Source organism: Lasioglossum baleicum, chromosome 5, assembly GCF_051020765.1.
Source record: "Lasioglossum baleicum chromosome 5, iyLasBale1, whole genome shotgun sequence".
Classification (NCBI taxonomy): Eukaryota; Metazoa; Arthropoda; class Insecta; order Hymenoptera; family Halictidae; genus Lasioglossum; species Lasioglossum baleicum.
In genome coordinates, this window is record NC_134933.1 from 10,493,970 (window position 1) to 10,518,337 (window position 24,368).

A 24,368-nucleotide genomic window follows, 5' to 3' on the forward strand; every position below is an offset into this window, starting at 1 on the left:
CAATGACGTGCAACCGTATCACAGGTCGTTAAATACTTGAAACTATTCGAACGGATATTTGCGTGCCGAGCGGGTCTGCGTCTGATCAGACCATACTCGCGCTACTGGCGCGAATTAAAGCAAAGCTAAAATCAATAATTAATACCGGCGCGAGGCGGCTTTGTTACCGCGGAACGATAACTGTGTATCAGATTAGACCAAGCGATAATTCACGGAACAGAAACTGTATGGTTGCACATAACCCTTTGTAGTTCCGTGCAGCTTTGTGGATATTCATGTAACCGGCCCCGTGCGTCCGTCTATACATTTTCCTGTCGAGTTCGCGGACTTATCTCCGTGAGACGCGCTGTTTACGAAAATCCGACGGTGATCGCACGCATAATTACACATGCGCACCTAACGGCTCTCCCACCACACGTGCGCGCAACATCGTTGCGTGACCTTCCCTTAAAGGTGCACGGCACTATGGATTACACGGGGCTAATTCAAGTCGATTCTAGAATGAGTTTCCGCAGGAATATTTGAACTTTTGAGGGCTCAAATTGAATTCGGAAGATCGAACTTTATGACAAGATCATTTAGGTTTCCAGGAAATTTCGAAATCGTGTAAAGGAATTAAGTTAAGTCGATCTACAGCTCAAAGATCACTGAATTTCTAGGCATCAATTCAAGTCGAATCTAGAATGAGTTTCCGCAGGAATTTTTGAACTTTTGAGGGCTCAAATTGAAGGTGGAAAATCGTTCTTCATGATAAGGTCATTTAGGTTTGTAGAACGGGTTGTAGGAACTATCCCAAGAAATCGATTTCTGGTTCGTTGGGAAACGCTTGGGGAAGATCGAGCAATTCGCGGGTTGTTAATTCGCGTGCGGCGTGCCCGATAAAAATCGGCGGGCAACAATTTCATCGCTGCGAGGTTCACGCGCCGATCTGTTATGTTTTTTCGGAGCCTTTATTTTTCGACACGCGGGCATATTCGAAAACTGAACGTTGTTCCCCCGCATTTTTCCCCCCGCGAACACAAAAGATATTGGCCGCGTGCGGCGAAAATTGAATGAAACTAACGCCGCGGAACGCGGATCGATTCGATCGCGTCACTCGATAAGCCCCGGCAAACGCTGTAATTTCCCCAATTTCTGCTCTGTTTCAGAATAATAACGCGAGCCCGCGCTTGTTTGACAGGCCCGTTACCGGCTGTCACATTTCGTTAGCGATCACGGTTCGCTCGCTTATTTTCTCGTGTTTTCTCTTCTTTTTTTTTTTTTGTTATTTTCTGTCCTGTTTTTCAATGGCCGCAGCAACGTGGTCGTTCCGACGAGGATCCAGTGGAAACAGGTCGATGCTGGTCGGACACGTCTACCGAATCAATAGACAATGAGAGGTTTCCTGACAGATACAACTAGTCCGCGCACTCGGAAATCGTGCCAGCGATACCCGGAACTTTGATTAGTTTCATGTTGACCATTGTTAGCGATTCCACACGCCACAAATCTTGCGCAGCGAGTGCAATCGCCAGTGAAAACAACGTTGTGCATCGTGAACTTTGAGCGTTCGTTACAAGTTTTGGATACGTACAGTTTAATCGTTCATCCTTCCGGGACAACGTCTCTTCACTGACGAACGTGTCAAAATTTATTACACGAATTTTATCAAGCAACAAATAATGAAACATGTCGATGAGATTAGGGAATGAAACAGAGGAAAAAAATTGTACAACAATTTTTAAGATGTCGTTGTAAAGGGAAAGTTTCAATCTTCAAATCTGTGGAAGATTCATTCGTGAACAAATTTGTTTAATATCTTTCAACAGTTTCCGATTTGTAGCATTTTTGAAGAAAAATGTACCTTCAGTTTCTCATCTGCAACATAGTGTAAACATATTTTAGCGGAAATCTTAGTAGAATCTTGAAGCTTTAAAACGATTCAAAGTTTATTAGTTTTTACAAAAATATAGTATGATAAATATCGTCAATATTTGGATCCACTTGAAATATCTTAGAGCTTGGAATGAAACGCGACAAACCATTGTGTTATATTTAATTGAATGAAAGTATGTCCGATGGAATTTGTTATCGCAGTTCGACGCATTAATAGATCCCCGTGGTCATCGTCCATTGAAGATTCCATAACGCGAGTTTTAATTATTGATGATATTGCACCGTTGCTGTAATATATCTATTAATATCACGTATTGGCTTCAATTAACGAGGCCGATCGATTCCCGGCGTTAACATTAATTTCACATCCGATACGGCGTGAAAATTTTCATATTGCTTCTATTCGCGGTGCGGAAACTGCGGGCAATCCAATAACATTAAAAACCACTGTGTTCCTTTCTTGCATTCGCCCCCTACAAACACTAAAAATGACGTCTGATTTAAAGTTGAATAACTCGAACAAAAAAAAATCGTATCAGTACATACAAATACTCGTGTTACAGAGAAAAATGCTCACTTTCGGCTGCCATAAGTTTCATGTGCCTAAAAAATTTTACTCGCTTCAGACAATGTTACTAAGTGGACCAAAATTTGAAAAAGCTCAAAAATAAAAATCTCTCTATAAATACCGCTACAACATCGCTGGCACTTCAAAAGCCAGCTGAAAGTAGAGGTTCTACGCTTTCGAATGATTGTTCAATGGTCCCGATACGACCTTATTTATACGGAAGTTACAACTGCTTGAAGTTGACTGTGTTCTTCGATCCATGACTTAGTGCTTACACGATCTCAAAACTTTAAATTTATTACTGCAAGCATAAACAAACTAATATCTATTTTGCATTATATTAGTTATTTTATTGAATAAAAATTTCATATAAAGCTCCGTGTAACCAGTTACGTAGAAAATGGGGTGCGAGTACCTGAAGATTAAAAATACTAAAATCAAAATGGATAACCGAGACTAAAAATAAAAGGTACTGGAGTTCCTATTGCAGGAAGTCTCGTTAAAATCAGCGCAACGTTTCGCGAGATCAATTGTATTTCCTATTTCTCTGGGAGCGTTTCGGTTGCAGTATTATCAGTTGATCGGAAAGCTGGTGGGGATCGATGGAAAATTCTAATTCAATTCTTAATCGTCGTAGTAGGAAAATATGGCGGACGTGGCAGACAGCGATAGCAATTTCGGCGCTCAAAGCCGGTCTCCAATTTGTAGCCTCAAAGTGACGACACGTTGGCGGTGGAACGTTTCGGCGGAGGTGGGGTTGGGGGGACGAGGTAGGGGGAGCTTTGCCGACGGTATTGTTATGAAACTCGATCGTTTCGACGTGTTCGAGGCGGCGAGAGAGGATCGACATGCAGCAACCGGGAACCCGGTGAAGATGAAATTCATCGCGAACGAGCGATCTATCGAACGTTGAATTGCTCGAGAGTCGAGTTCGAGAGCCCCGCACGGAGAGCTTTGTGGGAATAGATATTGGTATCGCCTAATTGATGCCGGGAGAGTATCGCGACGGACTTCCTCCGGGAAGGAAGCCGGCCATTATTCGACAGCTTCTGTAATCTTCTTAGGCTCGTCCGCATAGTCGAACTGTATTCCCGAATAATGCATGCGAGGCACGGGCCAATTGTGCGAGCAAGACCATCGAATCGCGTAACCGAGTCCGTGGAATGCAAGATATACGATTCCGTGATAAGAGGATTCGAGACATGTCGCTATCGATACCGTAGTGATCGATCATGTTCATAGTTCGAGCTAGAAAATGAATTCGTTGCTCCGAGACAAGTCTATGTTATCTTAGAACAAACATGCATAAACAAGTTTTGTGGTGCTAAGACTAACTTTATTGAAGAAGTCTGAAGAAACGTCTGAATCGAATGGTAACAAATTTTGATTCGAGCTTCAAAAATTCAATTATGTCCTTTGTAATTGTTTTTTTTTTTTCGTTTATATACAGGATGTCTCACGTAACACTTTTCACGATTTTTCGAGTACTTGCGATAATCTGACAAAAAATATTTTCAACAAAAGTTGATCAGTTTTCGAGAAAAAAAGTTGGAAACTTTTTTTTTTAGTCTAGTCAAGGCCATCTTTATTTGTTTAAATGGCACTTGGTATTTTTTACTTAAAAATGCTATAGCCCGTATATCAAGACGAATTCAACGACCTAGTATACCATGACATTCGAATGACCTTGAAGTACCATTTCAAAAACTGAAGGTGGCCTTGGCAATAATTAAGAAGAAAATTTTCGAACTTTGTTATTGCAATGTATAGCCGATCGAGAGAAAACTGATTGACTTTTGTTTAAAATATTTTTTTGTCAGATTATCGCAAGCACTTAATTGAAAAATCGTGAAAAGTGTTACGTAGGACATCCTGTACATCATACAATTGGCATCATATAAATGAACATTTTCTGAATTGTACAATCTTATGCTAAAGGTGCCTTCAAGTAGCACAACTCAATCATTTGCCGAACAAGTGGTACACAGCAAGAACTAGTGAAACAAGTAGTACAGGTCATCCAAAAAAATCATACTAGTCTTTATTCAGGTAAATCAGTTAATTCGTAAACAGAATTTTTGCGAGCCACTTACTTGTGAATGCAGAGTTCAGCAAACATTTGGAAGTGGATGAAAGTCCATCGAGCTCGGCCAGAAGCGAGAACCGGCCCGATAAAAATGGAAGAAGCTTAAGAAGTGTAAATGCACGCGTCCAAGGTGAAGATCTCCCGTGAAACATGTTTTTTTTCTTCCCCCGGTGCCTTTCTGGCCGATTCCGACTCGGCGCGATCCGCTTTAACGCTTTAAGCTAACCTCTGCCGGAGCCTCGTTAGAAAGCTCGCGAGCTTATGGCACAGCACGACGCGCTGCGCGTTTCCGCCGAGATTGTCGGATCTCCTTCCGCTAAATCCCGGTGGAAAAGAAACGCTGTGGGGATTGGTAATTTCTCGGGAAGATATGTACGTGCCTTCGTCAACGCTCTCTCGTTCAAGTCCGCGGGGAAAACGGGCGTCGATTTGTCCTAATCTAATCTACGCTTCCATTCGTAGTTTAAAATTCGGTTACAAGATTTGACGGATACAACAACGACAACGGCAACTCGGCAATCTAATATAAGCGTGGTAAAAAGAAAGCAAGTTGTGTGACCATTGCATTAGTTATAGCTTTAACAAAGGAGGAGAAAAAGAAGCGCAGGTGGATGAAGGAATGGTTTAAAAAAAGAAATGAGTGCACTTATGAAAATTTGTGAAGTGATCTAACAATAAGAATAAATGAACCAACTGATTTTCGAAACTTTCTGCGACTAGATGGTACATTATTTGACGAACTTTAGAGAATGGTTGGTAAGCTCTGATACATCTCGATACATTCTAAAATGATTTTTCTTTCTTCCTACTTTTCCTTCGTAGCCAAACTCTTTTTGATTGACTCAATATATTGCGCAATCTTTCAATTTGATTTACAGACGATCAACATTATTGTACAATATCGATTATTGTGCAATATATTGACGATAATATTGATCGTCTAGGGGCCGCTTAAAGTCTACGTACAAAAATATGAAGTATTAGCTGCGGTGTAAGTAGAAACAGTCGGTTACGGTCAGACGCGCCAGTTGCGGTCACATTTCATGTAACACATGAAAATATTATACAGAGATAATACTATAAAATATACCGAATGATAAGACACTAAAATAGTGTACACACGAGTATAATTTGGTCGCAGAAATATTTTTTTAAACACCTACTCCGAGTTAAGGCGCTTACTTCTACACTCGCCGGTTTTACAAACATTACTGCCACAGCTTCTACAGATTTTATTACCTTGAGTGCTGCTGCAAATACACTTGAGTCTCCATACACGTCGCTTATCCCACCTATGGCCTACATTAGTATATTTATTATGAATGGCTACTAAAACGCGTCTCAGAATTCTCATAACGCTTCTAATAATATTAAAAGTTTATTAACCCTCGTACGTTGGAATCGGTCGCACGGAAGATCTTCTGTTGATTTTTCCTATAAGTTTATCCGTTAACAAATTGATTATAGTGTCTCATAATCACGAAGAAACTAAACATTTTAGAGTATTGCATACACAAAAATTTATTGAATGATGCTCAGCGATCTTCACTGATGATTTTTCTTATAAGTTTATCTGTTAACAAATTGATTGCAGTGTCTTTTAATCACGAAGAAACTGAACATTTTATAGTATTCCATAGACAAAAATTTATTGAATGATACAAACACTTCTATTTACAAAATGAAAGAAGGAAAATTTTTTCTGGTTACTTTGACTGGTTACAGAATATGAAACTTTTTTTCGGTTTACATAAAAATCTAATACTGATAAGATAAAAATGACAATGGCATAATTCTGGAATGGACAGAGGGATAATTATATATTTCTATCGGATCCAGTAAAAAGAAAATTGACACGCGAAAGTATCCATCGTTGAAAAACACACGGCTAGAGAAGGTCACAAAGTTTGCAGTTCTTAAATTACAGTGTCGCTTAAGTGAGTGATCATCGTTCAGATGAAAATTGGTAGCACAGAAGGAACGACGGCAAAATACTGAATTGCACTCAGCAGGTACAGGCTAATACTTATCGCGAATTCGATAGTGTCGTTTCGCCGTCACGTTCTGCCTCGATCTCGGGTACAGCTCGCCCCAATAAATCTTCTGTATCGTCGGTCGTTCACGCCCACTTTCGTCCTCGACGCCGTCAGACGAATCTGGTCCCTTTAAAAGCTCGAACACGAAAAGCCCGACGAAGTAAACGAACTCCACGACGGCGATGAGGCTAAACCCGACGAAGATGCCGCCGATGCCACTGGCGTCACCTGGAAAATACGAGAATCCCATTCCGAGTCTCTCTATTCCGTGATATTGCCTCTCCGGTCCTCTAAACGTTTCCAATTCTGTAATTCTGTAATTCTCGATCATCGAAGTCGAACTCGAACTCCTTCGAACCGCGAATATTTATGCTAACATCTCTCTCTCTCTCTCTCTCTCTCTCTATTTTATTCCAAATCAAACCTCAACAGATTTCTGATATCAATTATTCGGAAATGGGGAGCCTCACCAAAATGATTGTTATAATTCGACTGCGGATTTTATGCATTTATGACAAACATGGGTACATACAATTTAAAGACGTGGACATGTTAAAAATATTTAACTGCATCAATGTATTAGTTTCAGCTTAAGACAGAATACAATTTTTATTTGGCTCCTGGGACCTGCAATCAATGCAAACCTTTTTTATTTTGCATAAAGATCCGAGGTCTAGTTATAATTAACCTTCTCCTTGTGCACTGCTATTGTAATGTTAACCGTGTACAGGGGTGTAATTTGGCCGCATAAATTTTTGGAGCAAAATGCCAAGAAAAACATTGTCCGCGTAAGTATTTGTGAAGTCTTATTGACTTTTAAAAGATGATAAAATATATTTAAAAAACTATTTAAAAACCACGCTTATAGTAAAATGCACTAAAAAGGAGAAAATAATTTTTTCCTGGCTCTCCGTAAAATACCGAATCCGGTTAAATGATTAATAATATTTTTCCCAAAAATTTTAAGCAATTAGTTCAAAATTTCTTCTGTTATAAAATTATTATAGGAATAGATAGAAAAATTTTACATCTTAAATAGAAACATGACATTAGTGACTATAAATGTGTGGACTAAAAAGCGTAGAACGCCCACGAAGATTACGTCAATATAGTTTAACGCTCCACGGTTTTATTTTTATAGTCACTAATGTCATGATTGCATTGAAATTTATATTAAATTTTTCTATCCACCCCGACACTAATTTTATAACAGAAGAAATTGTGAACTAATTGCTTAAAATTTTGGGGAAAAATATTATTGATCGTTTAACTGGATTCGGTATTTTATGGAGAACCAGGAGAAAAAGTATTTTCTCCTTTTTAGTGCATTTTAATACAAGCGTGGTTCTTAAAAAGTTTTTTTATATGCATATTTTCAACTTTCATTGTCATCGGAAGCAAATATGTATACAAAATTTCAGCAAGATTTGACTATGGGAAGAGGTTCAAAATTCGATTACAAGATTTTACGCATACAACAACAACAACACGGCAAGTTAATATAAGCGTGGTAAAATGATTTGCAAAAGGGTGAAATTGATTTGCATAAGGGTGAATTTGAAATGCAAAACCTATACAACGATTTCTGTTTTTTTGATTTCAGACATTGACGAAGATCCAGTATAAATTTCGAGGACGTGGATCGGACGTCAAAAGGGTTGGAAATTTTTCGGGGAAAATCGACGCGTCGATAAGGATCACAGGGCGTCGTGGACCATCGCGTATAAAAACGGGACTCGTAACTCCGTTATCCTGAGCGCATTACAACGTTTGCGACAGCGAGTGTGCCCGTACCATAATGGATCAACCATTGCTGTTTCCAACAGCCGCACTGTTCCCTGCGCTTTTATTTCCGCCGGAAGCTCCAGGCAACAGATTACGCCCGCGCAACGGAGCAACTTCATGCTACTGCGGATCCTACGGTTACAAAACGGAATCCTTTGCATCGCGATCCTTATTGCCGGTGGATCCGAGAGCGCGTTTTATTCGGAACCGCTTTTACGGCGGCCGTGTCCTCGATTAAAGCTACCCCTTCGAACCCGCCGCGATTACGATTACATCGGCAAGAATGCACAGGCTCCGTACGCACAGGCAACCATAAAAATTCTGCGAAATCGAAGGAATTTGTTTAGTGAAACGAAAGGTTGAACGTTCCCGATTTATCGGGGCTCCTTTATGAACACGAAGCACAGTTGCAGCGAATATACCGCTGCCGAGTAAAATTAAAAGAACGCTCGATATTCGTCGATGTTCAAATAGCTATATGTCTGTGACAAAAAATCGTACGGTGTCGATTCCAAGCTTATTTTGAAACGTAAAGAACCTAATCAATCTTCTTCAAAGATGTTTCTACGTCGTATAGAAGAGTGAACAAACAAAGGTGCTTTTTTTCGAAAATTCGTCAAATTCGAATGTTTCTACGAGTTTTGACAAATTTTTTCGACACCTGACACCAACGCAGATTTGAAGACCGAAGTCTTTACAAAAAGCTTTGGAATTTTGATGTGCGATTTTGTTCGCTGTTTTATAGAAAATTGAATGGAAAGTAATCATCTTTTAAAAACTATGTTCTTACCAGAAGTTTGTACATTTTACTGATTTTCAATTCGATGCATTTACATTTTTTCTGTGTTCAAATATTGACAGATCATTTCAAGGTTTTCCTGCCGAAGAATTGACGTGGTATGAGCGAGCAGAATAAGATTGGAAATGGAACTAACGGGATCGAGTACTTCCACGAATTGCAGAAGCTTCTTTAGAGGACTTCCGTTAATCTCCGATGGGTTGTAACAGAGCGCGGTGTGTTCTCGTAATGTGTTCTGGTCAATTTCACCGGAAAGATTGTACTAGAACGTAATGTGTTCTCCTAACTTGTTCCAGCCAATTTGATCAAAAGGGAATATTTTATTAATATTTTCTCAATCCTTCGACAGTCTTTCCCCTGTCTACTGATCGCGAAGCGGCAACGAATTGACAGCTGTTCCCCATTTACTATCAATTCTGCTGCAATCTCGTTGTCAAGATAAGAAATAGTTAGACACCTGTATTTCAAATTGTAATTGTAAAAAAAATAAAAATTGGAGCACTCTAATTAGCTGAACATTAATACCTTGCCTTTGTTACAAATTACAGCAAGAAAATATAAATTGGAGCATTCGAATTAGTTAGAAATTAATAGGTCTCTCAATTGTTTAATCCAATGGTTTCAGATTGGGGAAAATAATTATTCCCAAAATAAAAATTGTTTTAATAATTCTCATAAGACGCGACTAATTGGAGCACTCTAATTAGCTGAACATTAATACCTTCCCTTTATTACAAATCACAGCAACAAAATAAAAATTGGAGCATTAGAATTAGTTAGAAATTAATAGGTTCTCTCAATTGTTTAGTCAGTTTCAATTTCAGATTGAGGAAATAAAAATTGGTGTGTCCTTCTTGAATAAACACTTGATAAAATAGGCTATTATTTTTTTTAAAAGACGTTTCACTCACCCAGAAGCTCGTACCATCGATAAACCACGTCTTGCTTCAACTTGGTGGTGCCAAAACTATTGAAGTACACGTTCAAAACGCTTTGGTTCTTGAAGTAGACGTTGCTCCTGAGAATTATATAAACATAACTGTTTGAAATCATTGTTTAGAATTAATACCATCTACTCACAATAATTTTGTAGTATGATAACCAGGTGGTATATAAGCGGACATCATCTTTGCAGTGTAAGTTACGTCGCCGCACAATGGATAGCAATTGTTGCAATGCAAAATGTTTTCGGATTCATCATCTACTTCGATATGCAGACCGGAATTAGGCACCACGGAGGACCATCTGTCTGAAATAACAAACATCTTTAAATGTCGATCTGTCTAAAATTAATTTCCTCCTTTAATCCTTTGATTCTCTGACGCGATACTTGGATGTTCAACATATTTCGTTCGTTTAATAAAATGCACTTACATTTGTAGCGCAACAAGCACGGCACGTCTTCCAAGTTGCAGACCTTGTTGGAATCTGCAAAACGGCAAGGAAGATACAAGAAAATATGGTATAAACAAACTGAGAACATGAACATATAAGACTCCATAAACAGTTATGGCGAATGTACTAAAACGAATAAAATTTGTTCAACGGGATCCTCCATTCAAAAGTATCGTTTTAAATTTCTAGAAACGCTGTTTTTTACAATTAACAATTTTCTACAACAAATTGATAACATGAACATATAGCACTCCATAAAAATGTTATTTTGAATTTCTAAAAACGCTGCCTTTTTACAATAAACAATTTTTATTTTAGATGATTAAAGAACGCCGTTCTTTACAATCTCTTTTCATAATTTTACCGGTTTTTACCATTTTACTAATCACGTGCCGAAGAGTGACACAATTCCGACTAAAAATTACAAAAACTCGAACCAACGTCCCAAAATCCGAATTTCTTTCCAACATCCCAAGCCCGACACGTGTACGTACAGTTGCACAATAGAACGCGCGTATCGCACAAACCGAAGGGAAACAAAACCGAGCAGAAAGTACAGGAAATAAACAATTTTATCTGCTCGCGGATAACGGTTGGCTCAGGGCGCATTGTCCCCAGTGCACTACGGTGGAAGGGTTAAACGCTCGCGTTTCAAAGGCAGTGTTTGTTTACACTTGAGCGTAAAGTCGACGCAACAATATTTATCTGGCCCTTGACTTTTATCCGATAGAAGTGATCTTGTTGTACGACGCACACGGCAGGGAATAGGAATGACAAGCTCTCCACAAACTTCTCGAGTACGCGATTGTGAAACTAGTATAGTCCTCTCTTGCAAGCCAAAGCTTTATCCTAGATTACGAGGATAATGACGCGGAGCACACAGTGTCTAACCATTTCGACCTTTGATTAATTCCACGCGAATTATTCCCGAGCATCTTCATACTGTGCGCGAGTAAGATACCTTGTCTGATCAATGGCTGACTAGTACTACTGATTTCAATGAGAATATGATACATTGATATAATATGATACAGTGTCAATAGAGTCGCTGATTTATAGTTGCTCTTTGATTAGCCCTTTGCAGTCGGAGCTATTTTAACTCGAATATACGATTTTCTTCATTTTGTGCATATGAAATTGATACAATACTTCATACAATACTCAAGTGTTTAGTAATCGATTCGATAGAAACAAAAATAATGTGAACAACATTTTGAATAATCGTACAGCAGTTTTTAGTGATAATCATATAGACTGCGGATCTTTATAGCATACTTGAGTATATAAAATTGAAAATTGTTGAAGAATTGTAAAAATTGAAGATATCAATATATAATTTTCCTTCTACTCAAATCATTACGGGAAGTAATAATGTTCAATTTAGTTTCTATTTCTTGCAATCGATGCGGATAATTTTTTTGCATAAAGATCCGCAATCTAGTGATCATTGACAAGTGTATCAATTTTCTAGTAAATAGACCTAGTCAATTAAAATAAGAATAAATAATTAAATCCTAGATCATGAGGATAATATACATAATAATAATAACCATTTCCACCTTTGATTATTTCCACGCGAATAAGAGCGTTGTCTGATAAATGGTTGACTCGTACTACTGATTTCAATGAGAACATGATACATTGTACGAATAGCGTTACAGTGCAGGTACCATAACCGGTCGGACGCTTATTAAAATAACACGATTAGGTTCTGGGACGGAGAAGCATCGAACCGTGAAGCCGAGAGAGCTGGGTTTCGCAAGCCCAGACCTGTTTAAACAGTTTTTATTGCGCCCCGTGCCGGGCGGAACTTATCTTCGAGGGAAACTACTTGGCCGCGAGAGCTGCGCGCCGTCGCTGGTTTATAGTTGCTCGACGTACCCCGAATAATTTAGAAGTTTCTTGGAGAGTTCAGCTGGAGAGTGGTTGTTGCGGAGTGCATTTAGTGTATTGTGTTCCAGGGAGAGTCAACGGCAAGCCTCAATTAAAGCTACCTCATTATGACGATGAATGAGTGATGCGAACTTCCTCCCACACCCTCAGTCAGACGCGAAGATTGAAAAGTTGAACGCGGATTGATTTCCGGAGAGAAAACTTCGGCTGGGACGTGTCTTATTACGAGGATCGCGACTTCTACGTTCGAAAGAATCTTTCTATTCTTCTTGTCTTGTCTTGTCCAGCACTTCCAAAGAGATATCATCCTTCCAAGTTGGGAAAATGTAGCATGTCGCTTTTCTTGTTGCTGAGGAAGACCGTGCTCGAGACGCGAATCTCCGACGAGGGAAAACGGTTTCCGAGAGAGAAAGCTGTGGGAAAGCAGCGGGCGATAGTGAAAGAAAATGTGCATGTTCGAGGGAAGTGTCCCAGCAAATTAAGCGCTCGTCGTTGTTAAACTGCGGATTTTATGCATTTATGGGAAAATGGGTAGGTACAATTTAAGACAGTAGACAAATTAAAATGATTTAAGAACGTGGATGTATTAGTCCCGACTTATGAGAGTTATTAAGAGATGAAAGAAATATCTATTTGGCTCCTGTTCGTTGTACTCGATGCAAACAATTTTTATTTTGGGAATAATTATTTTTTTATTTATCATGGAAAAAATGGTAGGTAATCTTTCATTTAAATTTTTAAATGTATAAAACCCGCAGTTCACGAATGGTCTTAAAGAAGACATGCTGTGTAGAGGGAACTGCAGCTCAGCAATGAATATGTTTTTTGATTAGGTAGGTTTTATTACCTCGATTAGGCAGGAAGAAGGGCACACAGTTGCATAGGCTGAGCATGTCAGCAACCTTGCAGTCGACGATGCAGTCGCTGTAAGTGTAGGATGCACGTATCGCCACCATTTCTTCGGGGAACACGCAGTGTCTCTCTTCAAGTGAATACGGTATGACATTCGTGGTGCTGTAGGATACAATTGCCTGGATTTCTACGTTTCTTTCTGTTGTTGGAGAAACGAAGATCTCGATCACGCCTCCACTGGTCATATCTGGGTAATCGTGAGGGTTGAATATCGTCACCTGTCGGAATGAGCATTTTTATCAAAAATTTAATATATTCTGTAGTTCTATATCTAGTTCTATATTTAATATAGACATTTATATGTATAGACATTAATATAGACATCTACAGTTAGGAGCAAAACTGATCACACACACTTTAAATCAGAATAACTTTTTTATGAGTGGAAGAAACGACTTTAATTACCCTGTAAGGCTAGACGAATTAGTTTAGTAAATGACGTCTAAAAAATATGTTGAAAAAATGCATTTGGTCGGAGTTGTGAAACACGATAGTAAAAATTGATTTTTACGACTTTTTTACTATTTACTATACGAGTTCGATACAACTCGAATAGATTATATACACTCTGAAAATTCCATTGAAATTGGTTAATTGGTTTACGAGTTATAAACGATCAAAAGTAGTAAAAAGGCTGGAAATTTTGAAAAATTGCAATTTTTACCACTTTCGATCGTTTATAACTCGTAAACCAATTAACCAATTTCAATAAAATTTTCAGAACGTATATAATTTATACAAGTTGACCAAACACACCTATTAAATTTTTCGTTATTGACCCAGCTGAAAAAGTCATAAAAATCAATTTTTACTATTGTTTTTCGCAATTCCGTCTAAATGCACTTTTTCAACATATTTTTTAGACGTCATTTACTAAACTAATTCTTCTAGCCTCGCAGAGAAATTGAAGTCGTTTGGTGCGTTCATAAAAAAGTTGTTCTCATTTAAAGTGTGTGCGATCGGTTTTGTTTCTAACTGTATATTTAATATTTTCTTTTACTTAATGAAATCAGTAGAAATGCATGTGATGAACTTCGCAGTGAAGGACAATGTAATAACTGCAGAATAAAATATATAAAATACTTTCGGTGTGCAAATGAAATAGTTGACGACGCTCGCACCTCTCGCAGGTCCTCACTGCTGTCATTTTTACCTTGAATCCAGTGATAGGAAAGATAGGGTAAAGATAATCCTCCACAAACGATTCCAACAAGACCGAAAGTCCGCCATCTTTCCCCATGTGGTCGACTTTGAGCGGCTCCAGCCTGTGATCGACACCGTGCCGCCAATTGTAATTAAACGAAACCGTATACATTGTTGTACGAATCATAGTAGAACGAGTGAAACGAGAGAAAACACCGTAGCACAGGTGTGACAAGAGAGGAAGAGAGGAAGAATGACAAAGTCAACAGAGACGCACCAAGAGACAATAATTAGTTTAATCAAAGAAAACAGCTAAATATTCGAAACCGATTACTACATTAACGTGTTCGCTGCTCAAATAAATCACAGCAGATTGCAAATCAAAGGGGAACAGTAAATTTGTTTTTCGCGGCCAGTGGGTTTCATGCATTTAAATTAAAAATACACGAGTGTCGATAAAACGAGCGAGGTAAACAACTTTGCAATTTTCAACAGATGAAATATTAACATCGCGTCATTTCTCTCTTGTGTCAAACATTCCGGCGAAAATGATTTGTTCCACGTCGTAGAACGGCGAACACGCTAATTACGAGACCGCAGAAAATTTTGTGAATTATTCTAAAGACTCACAGCGATATATCGTCCCTTATGGTGGCGTAATTGAAAGTGCAGCAAAATCCGTCCTGCGTTTTGCGGGACGTGAACATCTCTGAGCAGTTTCTATCCTGGTCGTGGAACCGGCACTTTGTGAGGAGTACTGAACACGGTGGCGTCAGCTGAAATCACTATGTCACTATTAGCAAAATAAGATAATAAAATAAAAGATATTAAAATAAGAATTAATTCTCCAGTCAAGGAAATTCTCTGATAAGAAACTGACGGAAACTGTCGACATTCAAATAGTAATAATTTTTTAACCTTTAGCGTTCGAATGGAGATTCTGAGGCGCCACTAAACAACATTTAGGTATTGTACGAGGTGTTACAGTAAATCCTTTATAGGCGCAACAATTTCTATACGATAGATGCAACCAAGAATATCCCCCCAACTTAGCAATCTGATCTCGCCTCGGTATATCGGTGTGAACCACTACTAACGCGACGCGGAAAGTCGCTGTCGCCGGCACAGTTCAAAGGTCCGCGCGTGGTCTCTCTTTACACGCGCTGTCCTTCTCTATGTTCGGTTCGGCCTTTGGAGATGAAACATAGCTACCCTATACGATAGATGCGACCAAATCCCCCCGAGGCTGTCGCGTTTATAGAGGATTTACTGTATACCAGTTTCATATCCATAAAATTTAAAAAATTATGGGCAACGGAAATATTCTAGATCGGAAGGCACGTTTAATTTTTCAAGTTAAAATACCTCCGAGTACAAAGGGTGAACTTTTTAAATATTTCCTAAAATCTTTTACCTACCAAATGTCCGAAAGTTTTCAACTTTTTAGGCAGAAAAAATGTTTAACTTTCGAGTTAAAATAGCTCCGAGCGTAAAGGATTTTGCTTGAAAAATCGCAAGAGATCATAGAATAAACTGTTATAAAACTTATTCTACATGGTAAAAAATTGGCATTCACTTTCCCTTAAAAATGACTTAATAGTACTCACACGCATCATTATTTTGGTGATATCTTTATACGACGATTTGATGTGATCGCGGGACTCCGCCAGCAGGTGATCGATCCGATACTCTCGATTCTGCTTGGTGATCTCGGAATCGTAGAGATCGCCCAGCTGCGTGATCAGCTTGAAAATTTCATCGGCGGACAGCCGGGTGACGTTTAACTGAAAACTGAAACGCAACGCTCGCGCTCACACACACACACACACACACAGCTTTCGATTTACAATAATCCCGGCAACATTTTAAAAAGCGAGGTTGTTCTAAGTTCAATAGCGAACACTCGGAATCGCCGCGTTGCGAAAACGAGGAAAACGCACGGACAGGGACCAAAGGGAGAAAAAGCGGCTCATAAAATCCATACAAAACTGAAAGCGACACACGTTTTGGAAAAGCGAAAGATAACGTTCGGAGCACGCTATGATATTCGCGAGCCGAGCCACGTGGAACGATGAAATCTCTCGGAAACCGCGATCCAGGTTACGAATAAACTTTCGTTTCGAGATTATATTAAAAGATTCCGTCGAACACGGGAATCAGACGCGCGTCAGCCGTTCCGGTAAAATATTTATATCCACGTTGCTGCGTTCTAGTGGGATTTCAATATTAATGTTGTACTCGGAATTGATTAAAATTGCGATCGTACCGCGCATATTGATGAGAGATCATTTTAGAGTGGTCTGCAGTGCTCTAAATGTTAATGAAAATATTCTTTTCAAGTTAACTTGTCAAATACACTCCTGGCCATAAGTCGCCGGACACTTATTCAAATTTCAGTGCAATCGATTCGTTGTTATCAAAGGACCTATATTATTGTTCAATCAAATAAGTACAAATTTGATCTGCAACACTATTACTTGAAAGGAATTGCATGTTCGCCGTGTGTGAAATTATTTTGAAAATTATGCCAATGAGCCCACAAAACAATTTGCACGCGTCTTTTTCTGTCGGCGCATTTCTCGCTACATTTGCAGCGCGAGTAACTATAATGTCAGCACGGAGTGACACTCTGGACAATGTCCGCGGTAATGACAGAGGTATTTGTTTGCGAAAGCTCGAGTCCGGGTCGAAGTAGCAGTATGGTCAGCTGGCGATGCAACGTCAACCACAATCGAAATTATCCATGCAGTGCAAATTGGTGTTGTCCAATGAACCGACGCACAGTGGTTCGAATACTAAGTACTCACTGGACGCAATTATTTTTTCGCGGTTGCAAGCTCATTTGGGACTTTACGTCTTAAGCTAATTTCAGATAATTTTGGTAAAAGTGATAAAAGTGGTATAACTTTGCAACAAAGAATCGTGGAAGAATCAGATTGGGCTCATTTTGAAGCTTGAAATCTGTACTATGAAAACTCTATGGTTCGTTTTCCTAAGACGTGTTTCTATCATGTAGAAAAAACATTAGAGGTTTCACGTTTTAAAATGTGTCCAGTATGATCATTCTGATTTCTGATCCTTGGAATTGAAACAAATTTGATATTGCATAAAAATCCACAGTCCAGTTATTGCCTGTAGAGTAAATCGAGGCAATTATATTTCGCAGTTGTAAGCTCATTTGTGATTTTACGTCTTAAGCTAATTTCTGATAAATGTCTTCCACTGCATGAAACATTGTCGATCTTTAAAGTGGAATAGCTTTGCAACAAAGGATCGTGGAAGAATCAGATTGGACTCATTTTGAAGCTTGAAATCTGTACTTCGAAAGCCCTATGGTGCGATTTCCTAACACGTATTTCCATCACGTAGGAAAATCATTAGAGGTTTCACGTTTTAAAATGTGTACGGTATGATCATTCTGATTTCTGATCCTTGGAATTGAAACAAATTTGATATTGCATAAAAATCCGCAGTCCAGTAAATCGAGGCAATTAATTTCGAGGAATGTGAAAATGAATTTTGTTTCAGCTGGTGTACTCGAACCACTATGTATGTACTACTATTGCCCTGTTGGTGAACGGAACTCGTGCTCGTTTAAACATCGAGAGTTCCTCACAGTTCGTTGGCCATTTCCATGGCGGCCCGCCGGCTGATTCGATTTATGCTGCAGATCGACACACCTGGAAAAGGAGAGCTCGTTACGAAACGGCGTCAACGAAACTTCGGACACTTTAATCCCCGTGTAACAGTAACACTCTGTTAATTCCCGGTTGTCCCCGCCCTCCTCCCGCGTTTAATAACCCGATTCGAAATTAGCAAGGCATTAAAACCGATCTTCCGAAACCCGCCGCGCAAATTTTCACGGTATATTCTCCTTCGAGCCCGGTTAATTAGGAAAGTTTCTCCTCGTAAGTGGCCATCGACGGTGAAGGGCCTAATTAAATGATCATTGAGTTCGAAAGTACAATTTCCGATGTGATTGGGAATCAATATTGTTCGGTGAAGTAATCTCGAGTGGCAGTCGGACGATCCGAGGATCGTTCAAACATGATTTTTCTGCAATCAACTCTTCCCTCTTCTGGCTTTTATTGTTTAGCGTTTCGGCTCTTCACGACACTTTCAAGTGTGAAGTAAATGAAGAGACCTTTGGCTATCGAGAAGATTCGATCAATGACCTCGTACCAGTTTCCTGATCTATATGACTACCGCGCACTGTTTGTTTAACTAATTAGACTGCGGATAAATTAAATTTGTCTAATTTCTCCACTGTTTTAAATCTCTGAATTAAAATTCTGGCTTTTGTTGTTTAGCGTTTCGGTTATTCACGACACTTTCAAGTGTGAAGTAAATGAAGAGATCTTTGGCTATCGAGAAGATTCGATCAATGAGCTCGTACCAGTTACCTGATAAATTAAATTTTTCTAATTTCTTCACAGTTTTAAATATCTGAATTAACCTGGGAAATCCAAATCTTCGGTATCCAACTGATCCGACTCCACAGTATTGAAGCAGGGGTTCTCCATGATGTCTATATATCCTCGACAGATCGTATAGATCATCGTAGGCACAGCGATCGCGTACAGCAAGCCCCAAAGCATTCTGCAACCAGATGGAATTTTCAAATGCCATTGAAAATGTCGATTGTTGAACAAAAGCTGTGTAATGATTAGACTGCATATTTTATGCAATCATGTCTGAAAATAGAATCTATCGGAAAGTAACTTTTTCGATCGCAAGTTAAATGGTTAAACATCGCCACTGCGAATGTCGAGCGAAATGCTCACAATAACCGAGCTCCCATAGTGATTTCGCCGCGCGAGCACAGTATAGTTCGAATTTGTTACGCACCAAGCGCGCGAAGTTACACGATCTGCCGCGGTATCACGCGCCCAGCAAAATTACCTGTCGAACCATGACGTTCTCTCTTCCACGAAGTACCTAAACCCGACCAGCTTCGTGTACCTGCAGTACAGCTTCGTGTATTTCGCGAGCGTTTTCCAAAAACGAGATTTTTTCACGCGTCTGCGGTAGACGACGTCCGATCTCCTCCAGCTTTCCTTTTCTCCATCGTAGATTCGCATCTCATCGTCCCTTCGCAAGCTCCTGACACTCTTCTTTTCTTTAATTGTTGCTTAACAGGCCCTTCATCAAAATTAGAATCAAAATATAACTCACAGATTACCCTTTCTCATTTTCACTCCCCTTTACCCATTCACGCCCTTATTATTATTTCCTTTTTATTCCCTTTCTCACATTCTTTACTAAGCAGGGTCCCCAAGGATTTTTTTATTATTACTTTATTATACTATTGTGTATCTTTTATATGTATATATCCACTCTTGGAAGAAAATGACCTCCATTATCAAACTTTGCGAGTACAGTTAATAATTGAGAGTGTAATTTTGAACCTTCAGAGGCTGTTGTTAAATTTACATCGCAGGACAACAGCGTCCACATTGGAAAACTTTAATATAGACCATAAAGTGTAGGGCTGCATCATGGTGATCTTAAGTTCCAAACACTTTCATTAAGTTCTGTTTAATGAACAGGTTCGAGAACTCTTTATGCACCCTGGCCTACTGAGAAACTGTTCCAACGACTTTCTTTTTTCGTCTACGTATTGGTTGCCACAGTAATATATGCGTGACGGTGTTTTATTTACAAGTAATTGTAAGTTTAACTATTAATTTGGAAAGACGCTGATATTGTAAACTTTTTTGGGAATTGTAATTTCCCAATTTTGGGGGAATTTCAATATCTCAATCTTCGAGAATTTGTAATATCCCAATTTTTGGGAATTGCAATTTCTGAATTTTTAAGAAATTGCAATATTCCAATTTTGGGGGAATTGTAATTTCTGAATTTTTAAGAAATTTCAATATCCCAATTTTGGAGAAATTACAATATCCCAATTTTGGGGGAATAGCAATATCCCAATTTTGGAGAAATTGTAATTTCCCAATTTTTGGAAATTGTAATTTCTCAAATTTTGGGAATTGTAATTTCTCAAATGTTGGGGGAAGTGCAATATCACAATTTTGGAGTAATCACAATATCCCAATTTTAGGGGAATTGTAATTCTGCGAATACAGTATTAATTCTCAAATTTAACTTGCATGTTCCTCCACCTACTCTGACTTTGTTAGATTATTTGGTGTTCATAGCGGTAATTTTCATCTGTAACTTTGTTCCTCGCAAGCACTAAAGACTTCTGTCTCCTAACTCAAACCTTCTGTCGAATCCTCATCAACTTCCCCCGGAAACTCCAATCAAACACATGATTGATTCATTTTCTATAAAATTCCTCGCAAAGCCCAACAAAAAGGACACCGCATTCGCCTGCGGGCAGAGCGGCAAGTTAAAACGCGATCTGGCATAATCCACTTTGCAAAGCGAGTGTGTATGTATTCTCTTTTCATCGGTGGAATTAATCCGAGACGGCGGAATGTTTTTAACGAACCGTTTCTTTCGCAAACGGCTGCCGCGACTGAGGGTAACAAAACACCGGGATTTGCATACGAACAACAGAGGATCTCCCCTACGAATAGAGATAGGAGCGAGATGAAAACACAGAGAATATTCGGAATGGGGAAAAAACAGCCGAAAAAGTGTTCTGAAGTGCACACTGATTGCGTTATACCGTCGGGGCACAGTCGCGACTATCAGCTTTCGGTATATCCACGACGACTGGCCGGTTCTCCGCAAACGTTTATATTCAGCCTCATAAAAATCGATCGACCCGTCCCTCGCTCCTCGTCCATGATTTCCGAGAAAAAGGCCGCGTATCTCCGGTATCGTTCGATCACCGATGGGCATCGCTTGATCCACAACCACCGCGAGATCCTCCACGTGGTAACGAAATTTATGCGAACGTTTCCCGCCGATGTACTCTCTCACTACTCTCCGCAAGGCGATACGATCTCTTTCGCGATCCACGCGAACGCTCGAAAACAGTTTGATCGATGAACTTGACCTTACGCGATCCAAATGCCACATGGATGGATTTTATGCGATCGTAAACTCTAGTGGCGAATTTTATTTTTATGCTCAGATTTTTATGTTCGACAGAGAATTTAGGTTTCTTTAGTTGCTTGGAGTTGGTGTTTGGAGGAAACACTGTTTGAACGTCATTTTTGCTTCTGTAATAATAATGTATTAATGGTTTTCCTTTCCAGATTTTCTTTGTCCGACTTGTGTGACTTTCTCCAATCGAAACGTCAAAGGGTATTTTTCTTATTTTATCCGCGTTCGTAACTATTGGATTCTACTTTTACGACTGGTAATAGCGAAGTACAATGTTCGATGGAATTTAATACGATTTTCCGACATTTTTATTCCTCTCCACTGTGGCGAATAAAATTGCAGCTGGGTTTATGCGTTTTTTTTTTTGTCGGCGAGAATTCGCATAAACGTCCGCAGTTTATGCGCTATGGTCGAGCTGCGGTGCCGGGACAATAGATTGCGGGGTCTGTTATTCTTTGTTTCGTATGTAAACTGTAAATGAAATTGGTGGTCGATAAAGTACATATAGTTATGGGGAATAAGGGTTTACGAAGGAATAACATTTCCGAAGCCTGGACGTAAATAAAACAAATGTTTTCGATATTTTAACGTTAAACTGCAATTTCACGTATTTTGTATATTGAAATTGCATTTTTCGTGGATTGACATGAGAGTATAAAATCTTTGTGTTTGATCGCGGTCATTTGTTTAGATACTGTTTTATAAGCTTTCTAGATTTATCGTGCGGTATGGTACGGTTTCTTGGTTCATCCGTCCCTATAGAAATCTCGGACAAGATTGATGAAAAGAATACGCGCCAAGCTTCCTTTATCAGTCGAGTTTACTTTGAGTTTTTAAGTGCTGATTCGGATGGCAGTCTTGATCTATTAACTACATTTATTTTACCTCTATTCCCGCGGTTCTGCTGATTCGACCAAACTTCTCGGCAAGATTGATAAAAGTGTAAAATTTTCTGATACAAAAAACATACATATTGATGCTGTTCTTATTTTATTTCGACTCGGAGAAATTATTGTTCGATGTTCATAGAGCAACATACGACAATGAGAATTTCCAGAAAAAAAACAGAGTTCCCATTAATACTTCAGATCCCATTTCACCTAATCAAACTCCTCATTAAATCAAAATTAATGGTAGTACGAGATATCCTCCACTGTTAACGAAGAAATTTTTTCCTGACGTTTATAAAATAAACTGTGACAATTTGCATGAAGATCCGCGCGATCTCGTCATCAATATTTACTTCAGTTCCACTGGTTTGCGGAAGATTAATAGCACATCAATTTTTCAAGGATCAACTCGATTAATATTTTAAACCCCCTTTCATCCAGTTCGGGTCCTCGTTTAACAACAATTAATAGTAAATTTTAGGAAATCCCCCAGCTAATAAATGACATTTTTAGTAAGTTTAAGAGAGCCCCAGTTAATAAATGACATTTTTTATTAATTTTAAGAAATCCCCAGTTAATAAATTACATTTTTTATAAATTTCAAGAAAGCCCCAGTTAATAAATGACATGTTTATTAATTTTAAGAAATTCCCCAGCTAATAAATTACATTTTTTATAAATTTCAAGAAAGCCCCAGTTAATAAATGACATTTTTTATTAATTTTAAGAAATCCCCCAGTTAATAAATGACATTTTTAATAATTTTAAGAAATCCCCCAGTTAATAAATGAATTGACCTGTAACAAAAGTGAATAATTTTCACCGGGACAAATCCTCTATGATGAAAAGATATTTTTCCTGTACCCCAACATTTATGAAAGAGCTATGAAATTGAAAATTTGCGTGATGATCCGTGATCTCGACTCTAATATTTGATTGATAGTTACCATTTGATCCGCTCGAAATATTCAATTTGCAATTTGCCCCTCCGTTTCAACACGCGGAGGAGAAATTCTAGCATAAACGCAGAGGATGTCCTCCGACCTATTTTTTCCTATTCATCGGCCGTACATCCATCACGATACCGCGGAACATTGATACAAGCTCTTCTCCAATCTGACATGCTAATCTTCCTCGCGGCTCACTCGAAAGAAGCATCGTACAGTGCATCGTCGTGTGAAATCTCTCTCTGCCACCGCTCTTTTTCGCATATTACAAACGCGGTGATACAATATTCACGAGTGCCAACATAAATACTTATCGGTACGGTGAACAACATTCGCATTTCCGTTTCCCATCACGTTTCTCATTGTTCAGACGGTATCTTATTAAAAAAAAACCCTATATTCTCCCTTTGTGCCGGTGCTTGCGTTCTGCTAGATAAATCTTCTGGCAACCGGGCACCTCTTCCCGAATGAAGTTTTACTACCCCGAGTGCTTCTCACCTGAACTTCTCAAGTGTACTTCGAGGATAAAAGTTGTTCGAGACGGACTCCGCGACGTGAACGCTCTAATGATTCTTAATTTACTACAAATGCAAAAAGTACGTATTCTGCTTACTTAACGAATTACTAACAATGTATTAGGTTGGCAAGAAAGTAATTTCGGCGTATTCCTTTTTGCAATAGAACATCGAACAAAAGAGAAAATGTCTTTTTCATTAAAGTTCATTGCTTGGATAAAAAGATTGGGTTCTATTTCACCTTAAAATACTGAAATTACTTTATTGCCAACCCAATATTATCAATAGTCAGCAGATCTTTATGCAAAATCAAAATTTTTTCTTTCTTGATATGTTTAATAGGTTGTAAATAATACACCAGTATTTTAATATTCTTCTAGGGTAAACTTTACTTTACCACACACAAAATTAGAACCTTTCTCCTACGAATTATGATGTATTTGGTATGTAATCTAGTAGATTTGTACCCGGCGCGGTTGCAGATCGAAGTTTCGATCCTCT

At 38.8% G+C, this 24,368-nt stretch overlaps 1 protein-coding gene across 1 annotated transcript; it reads right to left on the minus strand.

Moving 5' to 3' along the window:
* Window positions 1-6,162: 6,162 nt before the first annotated feature.
* LOC143208889 (sodium channel protein Nach-like) lies at window positions 6,163-21,174 on the minus strand. Its single transcript, XM_076423807.1, has 12 exons — window positions 21,133-21,174; window positions 19,395-19,634; window positions 18,949-19,091; window positions 18,109-18,172; window positions 16,100-16,283; window positions 15,123-15,268; window positions 14,503-14,614; window positions 13,285-13,567; window positions 10,524-10,577; window positions 10,230-10,398; window positions 10,061-10,167; window positions 6,163-6,793 (listed from the first exon to the last, which is right to left on the minus strand). Exons 2-12 carry the CDS (start codon window positions 19,571-19,573, stop codon window positions 6,549-6,551), a joined length of 1,686 nt encoding a protein of 561 aa, XP_076279922.1. The 5' UTR covers window positions 19,574-19,634; window positions 21,133-21,174; the 3' UTR covers window positions 6,163-6,548.
* Window positions 21,175-24,368: the final 3,194 nt, after the last annotated feature.